The sequence below is a fragment of the Schistocerca cancellata genome, chromosome 5, assembly GCF_023864275.1.
Source record: "Schistocerca cancellata isolate TAMUIC-IGC-003103 chromosome 5, iqSchCanc2.1, whole genome shotgun sequence".
Classification (NCBI taxonomy): Eukaryota; Metazoa; Arthropoda; class Insecta; order Orthoptera; family Acrididae; genus Schistocerca; species Schistocerca cancellata.
In genome coordinates, this window is record NC_064630.1 from 784,061,893 (window position 1) to 784,074,972 (window position 13,080).

A 13,080-nucleotide genomic window follows, 5' to 3' on the forward strand; every position below is an offset into this window, starting at 1 on the left:
GAAATGTACGTTTATTCACACTGATCTTAACTGGAATTCAGGGTGAAGCATTCTTTGATCGTGAACGTAAATCACAAATGTTAATTTGTTACAAAGTAAGTTATTCACAACACTCGTAAGTGACGAAAATTTTCAAAAATATAGCATCCAAAAATTATAATAGTAAACTAATTTCTCACATAATTGTTCAATGATGCCTGCTGTTGGCAAAAAATTCAAACAGAGCCCAATTTAAGTTAGTTCTACAACTGTTCATAACAGTACGTGTTGTTTCACGGCACTTGCAAAGTTCGAAATTTCACTACGTATTACGATGCACAAGTATGGACACAGTCAATGAAAAATAATGTGGAAGCAATGTGAACAGTAAAATATTCGAATCTATAATTGTACTAAATTCGAATCAGTACAAGACTCTGGCACACATGGTCTCACACAGAGGAAATTCTGCTTATAAAGGATGCGGCAAAATATCTTCCCTGATTTAAAGATCAAATAAAAACAGTCGGTTCAAAACAAAGAAACGGTATTAACGTAAATGATATTTAAGGTGTGAGATGTTTTGTTTGCATGCGATGCCATAGTCAGACATTAAAGCAAGTAGCGAAATGGTTAAAAAAAAGGGGGGGAAGGCTACAAAACGTTCAAACTCCAGAAAAAATTAATGCAGTTCATTTAAGAAGTCTTCAAAGAGATCTCCTCTAAAGCACTCTAGAGTTGTTCAGTTATCTGATTTCTGTGCGTGCCGAATTTTGCAACAGGACTTGCAAATACATCTGCACAAGATGGATGCCTCATCAGTTGTTTGAACATGATTCCCAAAATTGCGCGAGGTCACGTGCAAATGTCCTTCAAAATGGGCCTGAAGATGTTGTGGACCTGTGCAGTAATGAATACACTTTTCGGGATCCCTTATAGGGACGTGTTTATCGTCACAATTTCCGATGTTGGAGAGGATTGTATCCTCGTGAACGTCATGAAAAACCCTTAACGGCTGAGTTATTATATGGCGCCTGGTTAAAAGAGTCAGGATAATTGGTCCTTACTGACGATGATATGATCAACACTTCTTTTGTATCAAGATTCAATACGCTGCAGATTGGTCAGAGGCAGCTATTTCCTGGACACTTAATTTCTCCACATCGAGTCATGACAGTCACTGGACATTACCCGATGCGACTTTTTCCTATGGGGGCATCTTATACTGATGTGTTCAAACACTGGCTGAAGATTCTGCCACCCCTGAGAAATGCAATACAGGAAGAAACTGGTCTTACTCCTCAATAAAAGCTCTTTACATTGATACAGTATGTGTGAAGTCGCTTTCAACATGCATTGATAGTGGATGATGCCACTTGAGTGAAACAGTCTAAAATTGCAGAATTCCCTCTGCACAGTTATAATTCATGTTAAGAAAGGTTTTTTTTTATTTTGGTCCACCTGTATTTTATTTGAACTTTTAATCAGTGAGAATATTTGCCACACGCTGTATATACAAATAAATGTGCGAATTTGTTAATTTTTTTTACTTGGCTGAATCTGTGACAACTTCTACACTGGTGTGCCAAAGTTGACTACTGCAGCGTCAGTTCTTGAATATAGTTTCCACTTTTGTGCTTTAACGAAATATAACTAATTGGTGCTCATTAAGCCCGGTCCACACGCAACGATCTGTCTGCGCAGACATCGACGCAGATGTCTGTACATGCAAAAGATCGCTGCAAATGTGGTGTGTTCACACGACACAAACCCCAATCTACTACTCGCCCGCCATCTCCCCGTAAACGTCAAAAATTTAATTCAGTTATTTTGAAATATAGAAATGGAGGAAGTTCTGTTGTGGTCTGTGTTCGCAACTTGTGTTGCAAAAAACATTCAGACCAACCGCAGGAAACAGAGAAAGCGGGCAAAATGGTGTAGACAGTGGCTGCTAAAGCGAAAGCAGTTTTCTCACGTAAATTTACTGCGAGAGTTGCAGGGCGAACCTAACGACTGGCGAAATTATTTACGGAACGATGTCGAAACTTATAATTATCTCTTAATGCTTGTTACCCTTCATATTATGAGAAAAAATACTTGTATGAGAAGGGCAGTTTCCCCTCATGAACGGCTGGCGGTAACATTGATACTCCAATTTCATCTTCAATTGTACTCCTGCTTGGTCTTGGCGTTTCTTGATCACTAAGAAAGCCAAGCAGATCAAAATACCATAACATTGGCTGGTATACTTGATCTATTCCTACACCAGATATTCTAGATTTCTGAACTTTGGATAACTCTTTTCGGTAAACAGTTCGCAAGGATTTTTTTTTATTACTGCTTCTCTGTTTGCCGAGGCGTCAACTGCACGCAATTTTTTCAATTAGAGCATTGTGTGCTGCTGTCTTTTTGTCTCGGTCACTATATTCTTTTAATCTTCCACAAACATGGGTGGTTTCTACATATTTCAATGAATTCACTTACAAACTCTCGAGAACACTGACGAGTATCAGCCATTTTAATGCCCTGTGCGCACAAATACAAACACTAGACTGAGCAAATAGCTGTTTCGCGCCAGATTTGCGGCGATCTCCTATCCACACGCTCCAACTTGTCTGCGCAGATGTGGTTTGAACCCACAGATTTGAGAGGTTTCGCTCAAACCTCCAATTCCAACTTCCAGGTTGGTGCAAATCTTCTGCCCACACGCAACGATCTGTCTGCGCAGATGTGATGTGCGCAGACATTTGCGCAGACAGATCGTTGCGTGTGGACGGGCCTTTAGTAGTGCTAACCAGCTGTAGTGCTTTGTTCTGCTGCGGTATGAATCAGTTGTAGATTCTGCGGGTCTGTATTTCAACCTTTCCCCTAATTTAGAGCTGTTAGAATAAAAGAAGAATGGCAGAACAAACTCATTGAAATAAATCATGGAGGTATAATTCCTTATACCTCCATGAAATAAATACACTCTGAGTATGTCATCTCTGCACGAAGCATTTGCAGCGTACATCTTTGACCCAGTACACGTCAATCATGTCTGCTATTGAAAGTTGACAACTTGTGTTCGGATTGATTGGGGGTTAGGTTTAACCCCAGGAATGTTTGTAGTGTGTGATGTTGTAGTTTTGTGTGAGATTTGAGATGTTATGTCCATTGTAGTGTGAATTTGAGTGTAAATATGGCCAGTCCTAGAACCCGCAGAGTTCTATCTGAACTGAAACCGATTGACGAGAATTCGGTAAGTGTAAGTCATTGTGTCGTAAAAAGTTTGCAGCAAAGTAATAACAGATTTTTTAATTATACTTCATGTATACCTTTTTTTCAGAAATGTTTTGAGTGTGGGACTCACAATCCACAATGGGCCTCTGTGACATATGGAATATGGATTTGTTTAGAATGCTCTGGAAAACACAGAGGACTGGGAGTACATCTGTCATTTGTGCGGTCCATTAGTATGGATAAGTGGAAGGATATTGAACTTGAAAAAATGAAGGTGACTGTCGCAGGAGTGGTTATGTTACACGTTTGACTATATTTGCAAAGCTCCTTCTTTGTTACTTACTTGTATTATTCTGTATTACTCTGCTGTACATGAATCTGTCTGTTGTTTTCACTCTGTTAGAGGTGTTTAATCTTATGTGTACACAAATTGTGACAAAGTGTTCTGCAAGAAAGTAACTAGTAATGTCAGACTATAAAGATGAACTGCTCTCTCTCGGTTTTATTAGGTCGTACTCGCTGTAGTCTTCATTATATGTAGTCACTCGGCAGTAACTTTTTCCTCTGCCTGCACTAATGGAAAGTTAATTCAGCTGTATGAGGCATGTGTAATCAAACAATGAAATAACACCTAGCCTACAAATTAGGATAGATTGATGCTCACCAAATAGAGGAGACACTGATTAGAAAGGGGGCTTGTTTAATTTTGAGATATGGTACAAAATTAGATTAGCAACAGCAATAGAAATGTAATAATAGAGGAAAATGTACATAAACACCTCCAGTATATTCCATTTATGTAGTCAGATGTTTTGAATCCTGCGGTCTATTGCACCCCCCCCCCTCCCCCCTGTCTCTCAATTTGTAAAGGTTACTTTATAATTAAAGGTAATTCTTCAAGAAAATGAGCTGGTGCCCTGATGCATTGGTGTTGGTGTGGAAGCTGTTTAAATGCAAACAATGCTCCACTGGCTTACACCAGACACACTGTCACTTTCTGTGGAAGTAACAGCTTTTCAAAGTAATCAACTCTTGATGATTGAATTATTGAAAGTGTTCTGGTGTAATGGTTTTTCCTTTGTACCTGACAAGGTGTATTTCTATATTTTGGTATGAAATTGTAAACTTCCGCACAAGACAGCAATCGGTTTCATGCTGAAAGGAATAAACCCCAAGTTCTTATTGTTGTAACATTTCTGCAAATGTTTATCAGATTTTGGAGCTAGTTTAATTCATCTTTTTGAAATGTGCTGAATTAGGAGTGGAATTTACTGTATTTATTTATGCATGGATTTATTTCACCTGATGAGGCTGCAACCTTAAAGCCCTCTGTTACATCCAACAAGACATCCTTAGTAAGTTAAAAATTTCTGTGAATAATGTTGTTGTTGTGGTCTTCAGTCCAGAGACTAGTTTGATTCAGCTCTCCATGCTACTCTATCCTGTGCAAGCTCCTTCATCTCCCAGTACCTACTGCAACCTACATCCTTCTGAATCTATTTAGTGTATTCACCTCTTGGTCTCCCTCTACGATTTTTACCCTCCACATTGCCCTCCAATACTAAATTGGTGATCCCTTGGTGCCTCAGAATATGTCCTACCAACCGATCCCTTCTTCTAGTCAAGTTGTGCCACAAATTTCTCTTCTCCCCAATCCTATTCAATACCTCTTCATTAGTTATGTGATCTGCCCATCTAATCTTAAACTTCTGTAGCACCACATTTTGAAAGCTTCTATTCTCTTCTTGTCTAAACTATTTATTGTCCACATTTCACTTCCATACACGGCTACACTCCGCACAAATATTATCAGAAACGAATTCCTGGCACGTCTTCAGAAACGTTTCCCTTGCCATTGGCAGTCTACATTTTATATCCTCTCTATTTCAACCATCGTGAGTTATTTTGCTCCCTAAATAGCAAAACTCATTTACTACTTTAAGTGTCTCATTTCCTAATCTAATTTCCTCAGGATCAGCTGATTTAATCTGACTACATTCCATTATCCTTATTTTGCTTTTGTTGATGTTCATCTTATATCCTCCTTTCAAGATACTGTCCATTCCGTTCAACTGCTCTTCCAGGTCCTTTGCTGTCTCTGGCAGAATTACAATGTCATCGGCGAACCTCAAAGTTATTTCTTCTCCATGGATTTTAATTCCAACTCCAAATTTTTCTTTTGTTTCCTTCACTGCTTGCTCAATATACAGATTGAATAACATCGGGGAGAGGCTACAACCCTGGCTCACTCCCTTCCCAACCACTGCTTCCCTTTCATGTCCCTCGACTCTTATAACCGCCATCTGGATTCTGTACAAATTGTAAATAGCCTTTCGCTCCCTGCTTTTTACCCCTATCACCTTGAGAATTTGAAAGAGAGTATTCCAGTCAACATTGTCAAAAGCTGTCTCTAAGTCTACAAATGCTAGAAACGTAGGTTTGCCTTTCCTTAATCCAGCTCCTGAGATAAGTCATAGGGGCAGTATTGCCTCATGTGTTCCAATATTTCTACGGAATCCAAATTGATCTTCCCCGAGGTTGGTTTCTACTAGTTTTTCCATTCGTCTGTAAAGAATTCTCGTTAGTATTTTGCAGCCGTGGCTTAGTAAACTGATAGTTCTGTAATTTTCACATCTGTCAACACCTGCTTTCTTTGGGATTGGAATTATTATATTGTTCTTGAAGTCTGACATCTTGCTCACCAGATGGTATAATTTTGTCAGGGCTGGCTCTCCCAAGGCTATCAGTAGTTTTAATGGAATGTTGTCTACTCTCGGGGCCTTGTTTCGACTTAGGTCTTTCAGTGCTCTGTCAAACTCTTCACGCAGTATCATATCTCCCATTTCATCTTCATCTACCTCCTCTTTCATTTCCATAATATTTAATAATGATATAATTGAAATGCCAAATGGACAAACCATCAAGAGCTACCAACCTGAAGCTTAAAAATATGTAGGCATTTTGGAGTAGGACTGTATCACCCATGAGCATATACAAAATGTGGTCAGCAAAGAGTATACTTAAAGGGCCAGGAAGATTTTGAACAGCAAGTTGAATGATACCTACACCTTCAAGGCCTTCAAAATCTGGGTCATAAGCATCCTCAGATACACTGCAGGCTTTGTGAACTGGATATACATAGACCTGGATAATGTGAACAGGAAAACAAGGAAACTCAAGACACTTCACCACATACATCGAACCTCGCTGTGATGTCGATAGGCCATGCTTGCCCAGAAAAGCAGCCGGTAGAGGACTGTTGCAAGTGAGGCAGACAGTGGAAGAAGGGAAACAGGCATTGTCAGACTTTGTGGAAGATAGCAAAGAATCAGTGGTGATCGAAGTCAACAACAGAAAGTTTCTCAAAGCACAGAAAACCAAAAATCAGTACCAAAAAAACTGTGCACCAAATCCAGATGGACAGCCTGCACAATAAAGAATTGCATAAGCAGTTTTTGGAGAAAATTGAAGACGAAATAGATAAAGATCTGGTCTTGAATGACCAACAGAACTGTAAAGAAGAAGACTGAATGAAAGATTTTTACTGCACAAGAACAAGCCTTCAGAACTAATGCCATCAGTGCAAAATTGAGACATACCCAATGTGCACACTCTGCAAAGAAGCTGATGAAACAACTGATCATATCTCGAGCTGTTGTAGAAGGTTGCTCAGTCCAGTTATAAGCAGAGGCACAATGGTTAGGCATGAATGATCCACTGGAACTGGAAAATTGCCGTCTGTCAGTGGTAATAATCTTGTAGGACCACAAACCAGAAAAAGTTGGTAAAAATGAACATGGTAAATTTCTGTGGAACTTCTTACTCCAGACACCAGATATCACAAATGTGGGGGGAAAAAAAAGTAGATCATTTACTTTGCCATTTCAGGTGACAGCAGAATAAGTGAGAGACTACACTACTGTTTGGAAAACGTGAAACACCAAGACAGAGAGATGTGATGTGAACGAAATGTATTTCACCTATTAAGGCATGAACTACACATGATTAGTATTACAGACCTGTACATACACTGTGACTGTGGAAATTCAGTATGGAGTCACTCTACTACATGCTGCAGCCAGAGCTACTAGAAGTTGTTGCATGGAATCAGAATGTGTGAATATGCTGCTGGGGAATGCTCTGCCACACAGTTGGTGGGAATGTCCACAGAGCATCAATTGTGCCTGCAGGAGGACCTGAATGAAGAAGTTGCCGACCTGCAATATCCGTGACCTGTTCAGTGGGTGACATGTCAGGAAAACAGGCAAGCCATTCTATGAAGAAGACTATCATTGCAGGACAAGTTGAAGTGGAAGTTGTCTGAAAACACTACATTTTGCCACTCAGCAGGCCAGTGTTTCGTGTGGTCAATTTGCGTGCATAAGTGTGCAACAATTTTAGAATTTTATCTACATTTGTTTTGCTTTAATGTGTGTAAAGGCACTGGTAACCTCACCATTGGGCACCTGTAAACTCCAAACACACACAGTCGGTGCTGTGTAAGACCTTCTCCTCTTCACTGGTTCCACATATCCCTCGCTGTTGAACCAGCCTGCCCTGTATGAGGCACTGAGTGACAAACCCACATCACACAGACCTGTCATTCTGCTCTGTTCAAATGCTTTCACATGCCAATATTCCACCCTGTGATGTTGGTGAGGCATAGTGGCACGTGGTCACACATTTCCATTAGTATGATGGCTCTGCACCAACTGAGTGTTGTCACACAAGAGGGCACTTTTGGGACTACATGCACATTTAAATCACTTATTATGGTTCCACTAGTGTACAGGTCGCTCTTATCAGGGTGTGTTGCAGACCATTTCTCCTGAGAATGACTGTGGCATAAACCATTGAAAGTGGTCCCAGTGGCTCTCAACACGCTGGAAGCAGTGCCAAAAGATATTAGTGGACACTTGAAAAGCATTGGTATTGATGAAATATCCATCTCCCTGCTGCAAAAAGCCATTTGACTGTGATCTGTACGAATTATCCAATGACAAATTGTACAGTCCTAGGCACTTGGGAAATGTGAGAGTAGTGATAAAATACAGAATTCTGGTAGTGAACTCATTTGCTGTGTTTACTGTTGCAAACAATATGAATAACAGTAATAATACTAAAGTAATTTATGAATTAGTATTTTGGAAATTTCATTCTAATTAATACTTGCGTTGCTCAATGTTCACATTGTATTTTGTTGGATGTGGGTAACATCATCTACAGAAATGTACGGCACCAGCACAGGGGGAATGAGATATGGAGAAAAAGTTGACTGGTATGGAGAAGAATGAAAAATGATACGGTTATAGAAGTATTGGTCTGCTGTTGGACAGAATAAAAAGAGCAGGGACAACTGGTAGGAAGGGTACACTGAGCAGGAAGAGCTTAAAACTTCTACTGCAGAGTAGTTTTGGCAAGAGAAGGTAGCTACTGAGTACTTTGTTCCAGAGTTGTGTGGCTGAAATGGAAAAGGGATGAAACAGATTTATTGTTATGCTTAAGTACAACCTAGTTGCTGGATGTATAAGGTGTTGGTGTTGTTGTTGTTGTTGTTGTTGTTGTTGTTGTTGTCTTGAGTCTGAAGACTGGTTTGAGCAGCTCTCCATGCTACTGTATTTTGTACAAACCTCTTCATCTCTGAAAAAATACTGCAACCTACATCCTTCTGAGTCTGCTTACTGTATTCATCTTGTGGCCTTCCTTTACAATTTTTACCACCACACACTTTCGTCCATAAATTGGTGATCCCTCGATGAATCAGAATATGTTCTATCAGCCGATCCCCTCCTTTAGTAAAGTTGTGCCTCATATTTCTTGTTTCTGCTATTCTGTTCAGTTCTTTCTCATTAGGTATGTGATGTACCCATCTAATTTTCAGCATTCTTCTGTAGCATCACATTTTAAAAGCATCTATTGTCGTCTTGTCTAAGCTGATTATCATCATTGTTTCACTCCTTTACAAGGCTGACTTAAATCTGTATTTAATGATAAAAAATGTATCATGTTCAGAAATGCTTTACTTGCCATTGCCTGTCTGCATTTTATATCCTCTCTATTTCAGCCAACATCAATTTTTTTCTGCCCAAAGAGCAATACTCATCTGCTACCTGTCGTGTCTTGTTTTGTAATCTAATTTCCTTAGCATCGCCTGATTTGACTACATTCCATTATTTTTGTTTGGATTTTGTTGATGTTAGCCTTGTATCCTCAATTCGACTCTGTCCATTGCGTTCAGCTGCTCTTCCAAGTCCTTTGCTGTCTCTGACAAAAGTACAATGTCATCAGCAAAGCTCAAAGTTTTTATTTCTTCTCTGGACTTTAATTCCTACTCCAAATTCTTCTGTGGTTTCCTTTACTGCTTTCTCAATGTACAGGCTGAATAAAATCGGGAATAGGCTACGACCCTGTCTTAACCCTTGCTTTCCTTTTATGTCCCCCAACTCTTGCAACTGCTGTCTGATTTCTGTACCCGCTGTAAATAAGCTTTTGTTCCCTTCATTTTGCCCCTGCTCCCTTCAGAATTTCAAAGATATTATTGCAGTCAGCATTGTCAAACACTTTATCTAAGTCTACAAATGTTTTGAGTGTAGGTTTGCCTTTCCTTAACCTATCTTCTAAGAGAAGTTGTAGGGTCAGTATTGCCTCACATGTTGTTACATTTCTCTGGAGGCCAAACTGATCTTCCCCATGTCGGCTTCTTTCAGTTTTTTCCATTCTTCTTCTGTAAAGAATTCGTGTTAGTCTCTTATAACCGTGACTTATTAAACTGATAGTTCGATAATATTCACACCTGTTAGCACATGCTTTCCTTGGGATTGTACATTTACATTCTTCTTGAAGTATCCTACATCTTGCAGACCAGATGGAACAGTTTTGTCATGGCTGGCACTCCCAAGACTGTCAATAGTTCTGACAATGCTGTACTCCAGCAACCTTGTTTTGACTTAGGTGTTTCAGTGCTCTGTCAGGTTCTTCTCTTAATGTCATGTTTCCCATTTCATCTTCACCTACATCCTCTTCTCTTTGTTTAATATTGCCTTGAAGTTGATCACCCTTTTATATACACTCTCTGCCTTTCAGCTTTCCATTCATTGCTTAGTTCTGGTTTTACATTTGAGCTCTTGATATTCAAACAGCTCTTTTCTCCAAAGGCCTTCCTAATTTTTCTGAAGGCACTATCCATCTTTCCATTTGTGAAATATGATTTTAAATCCGAACATTTGTCCTCAATCTATTTTGCACTTCCTGTCAATCTCAATTTTTCGACATTTGTATTCCCTTTTGCTTGTTTTATTTGATGCATTTTTGTATCTTCTCACTTCATCAGTTAGTCAGTATCTCCTATGATGTCCAAGGATTTCTATCAGGCTTGTCTTCTTACCTACTTAATCCTCTGCTGCCTTCACTACTTCATCTCTCAGTGCTACCCATTCATTTTCTAGTGTATTCCTTACCTCTGTTCTACTCAATTGATGCCTAATGCCTCCTCTGGAACTCTCAACAATCTGATTCTTTTTAGTTATCAGGGTCTCATCTCCTTAATTTCCTACCATTCTGCACTTTCTTCAGTTTTAATCTTCTGCTTGTAACCAATAAATTATAGTCAGTCATCATCTGCCCCTCAAATAGTGTTGCTATTTTGGAATGAAAATAGATATTTGGAATGTTATGAAAAGTACAGGACTCAAAGGACAAAGAAACAATTTTAGAAAATGTGTAAATTTACATACTTTTATATTGCTTTTAACTGAATAAAGATTACTTTTAAAAAAATCACATTTTTTGGGTTCTCTTTACAATAATCAGTAAATTCATTTAAGGAATAAAATGCATTTTCTCTAGTATTTCTCTGACTGTGTTCTTAAAGATATTTTAAGGTATTTATTGAGCTGATGCTGTTTGGAAGCCAAGTGAATAGGTACATTCACATATATGGTTCACCTTTATCATTAAAATTGCCAAATATGCAGCAACCAATCGCAAAAGCATGTTTTATTTATTCACTTTTGCAAATCAATTTCAACTGATTAACAGCTATCATCAGTGCTTTGTTACAAAACAGAGGTTGTCATCCACAGCTGTTACAACAGCAGCAGTGTTCTTAAGGCTGGTGTTTGACATCAGCATATAACTGATATTTTCAAGAATTTGGTACAGATGACATGTCTTGATACATAGTGAGAAAAGCGGTCATTCATGGGTACTTGTTGAATTAAGCATTCTTGCCACCCAGTAAGACGTTTACTACTAATGAGAAACATATTGAAGAACTGAAATTATATCTGTAAGATTTTTAATCATACTTCTGCTCACTCCATAATTGTAAAACTTACTTTCATGGCCAGAAATGTCAGGATTAATAAAATGTTCCAGATTATTATGCCATGGTCAAATGGATACTCAATACCAACATTTTGTCCCATCTGCAGAGGACATTTTCAAGGGGGATCATAGCTTCTTTGAATGTCTGATTCACACACTGGCTTGGTACTAACAGCAAAATTCCGCTTCTGCATGCTTCTGTGCAATGCCGTGATGTCAAGTTTCCAAGATGTGACCACAATTGGCTATTGTTGACTGCCATCGTCCACTGTCGCTATCACCCCATGGTGGAAGACTGGTACACATCATCTTCAGCACCGGAATCCAGTTGTCATTCAGTTTCACACCCTCCTCCTTCCTATTGAAACTCCTGGCGTGTTTTATAATCTCTGTGGCTTCTTTGTGTAACCTTTCATGGTATCCACTTGAGGCTGCCAGTGCTGGAGTCCTATCAAAATGAATGTGGTGGTCTCCTGGCTGCAAAGCATGTTCGGCAACAGCTAATCTGTCCATATCGCCTCTTCTGCAATTGCCATTGTGCTCTTCAAGTTGTTTTTTGGTCATTCTTTTTGTAGTACCCATATACACCTCCCCTCAACTACACAGAACCCTATAAATACTTGTTTTTTTTTTTTTTTTTTTTTCCAGCAGTTGGCGAGCATCTTCGCTGATTTTAGGTGACCGTGTAATTTCTGGGTGGGTTTGTAGATTACCGTGATGTTCTGCTTTTCAAGATTTTTCCTATGCAGTCAGTAATGTCCTTAATAAAAGGCAGGAAAACTTTAGATTTCACCAGTGCTTGAACACTGGTATGATTTCTATGCAGTAGCCTTGATGCTCTTTTCACCTTAGCGAATGAATAACCGTTCTTGAGCATTGCATTGGTGAGATGTTTTAATTCTGCTTCAAGCAGCTTTGGTTTGCATATTTTCCTTGCTCTATCCATGGATTTTTTTTATGATGCATCACTCTTGATGTGGGTGGTGGTTTGGATTCCAGTGTAGGTAACAGTCTGCTTGTGTGTGGGTTTTTGGGAAACCATGTGATCCAAGCTCCCATCTTCTTTCCTGAAAACTAGCAAATCAAGAAAATTCTTGGAATAAGCAGAACATTGTGGTTATCTACAAACCCACCCGGAAGATACATGATTGCCTAAAACTGGCCAATGGCGCCTACCAACTGCTGAAGAAAGCAGGAATTTGTTTCCATCACCCCAGGAACTTCAATGAGAAGGAGGAGGAGAGTGTGAAATTGAATGATATCTGTATTCTGGTACTGAAGATGATGTGCACCAGTCTTCCACTGTGGTGTGATAGCAACAGCAGACGATGGCAGTTGACAATTCAAAACTTATCACACCATTACGTGGAAACAGAATTTTGCTGTTGTCAGTAGTGAGCTAGAGTCTGAATCAGACCTTCAAAAAAGCTGTGATATCTGTTGAAAATGTCCTCCACAGATGGGGATGGTACATTGGGTTTTAAGGTGAAACCCGTTTGACCCCAGCATAACAGCCCAGAATATTTTATTAATTGTCACGCCACAATTGCCTATTGC

At 39.3% G+C, this 13,080-nt stretch overlaps 1 protein-coding gene across 3 annotated transcripts in view; it reads left to right on the forward strand.

Annotated features, from left to right (window-relative positions):
- Positions 1-2,934: 2,934 nt before the first annotated feature.
- Positions 2,935-13,080, forward strand: part of LOC126187474 (ADP-ribosylation factor GTPase-activating protein 1-like) — a 101,110-nt gene continuing 90,964 nt past the window's right edge. Inside the window, exons 1-2 of one of the 3 annotated variants that reach the window (XM_049928575.1) lie at positions 2,935-3,217; positions 3,305-3,472. In XM_049928575.1, the coding sequence (XP_049784532.1) occupies positions 3,158-3,217; positions 3,305-3,472 (228 nt within the window). In that variant the 5' untranslated portion in view covers positions 2,935-3,157. The remainder of the gene's footprint in view (positions 3,218-3,304; positions 3,473-13,080) is intronic. The other 2 variants (XM_049928574.1, XM_049928573.1) reach the window with 2 other exon arrangements.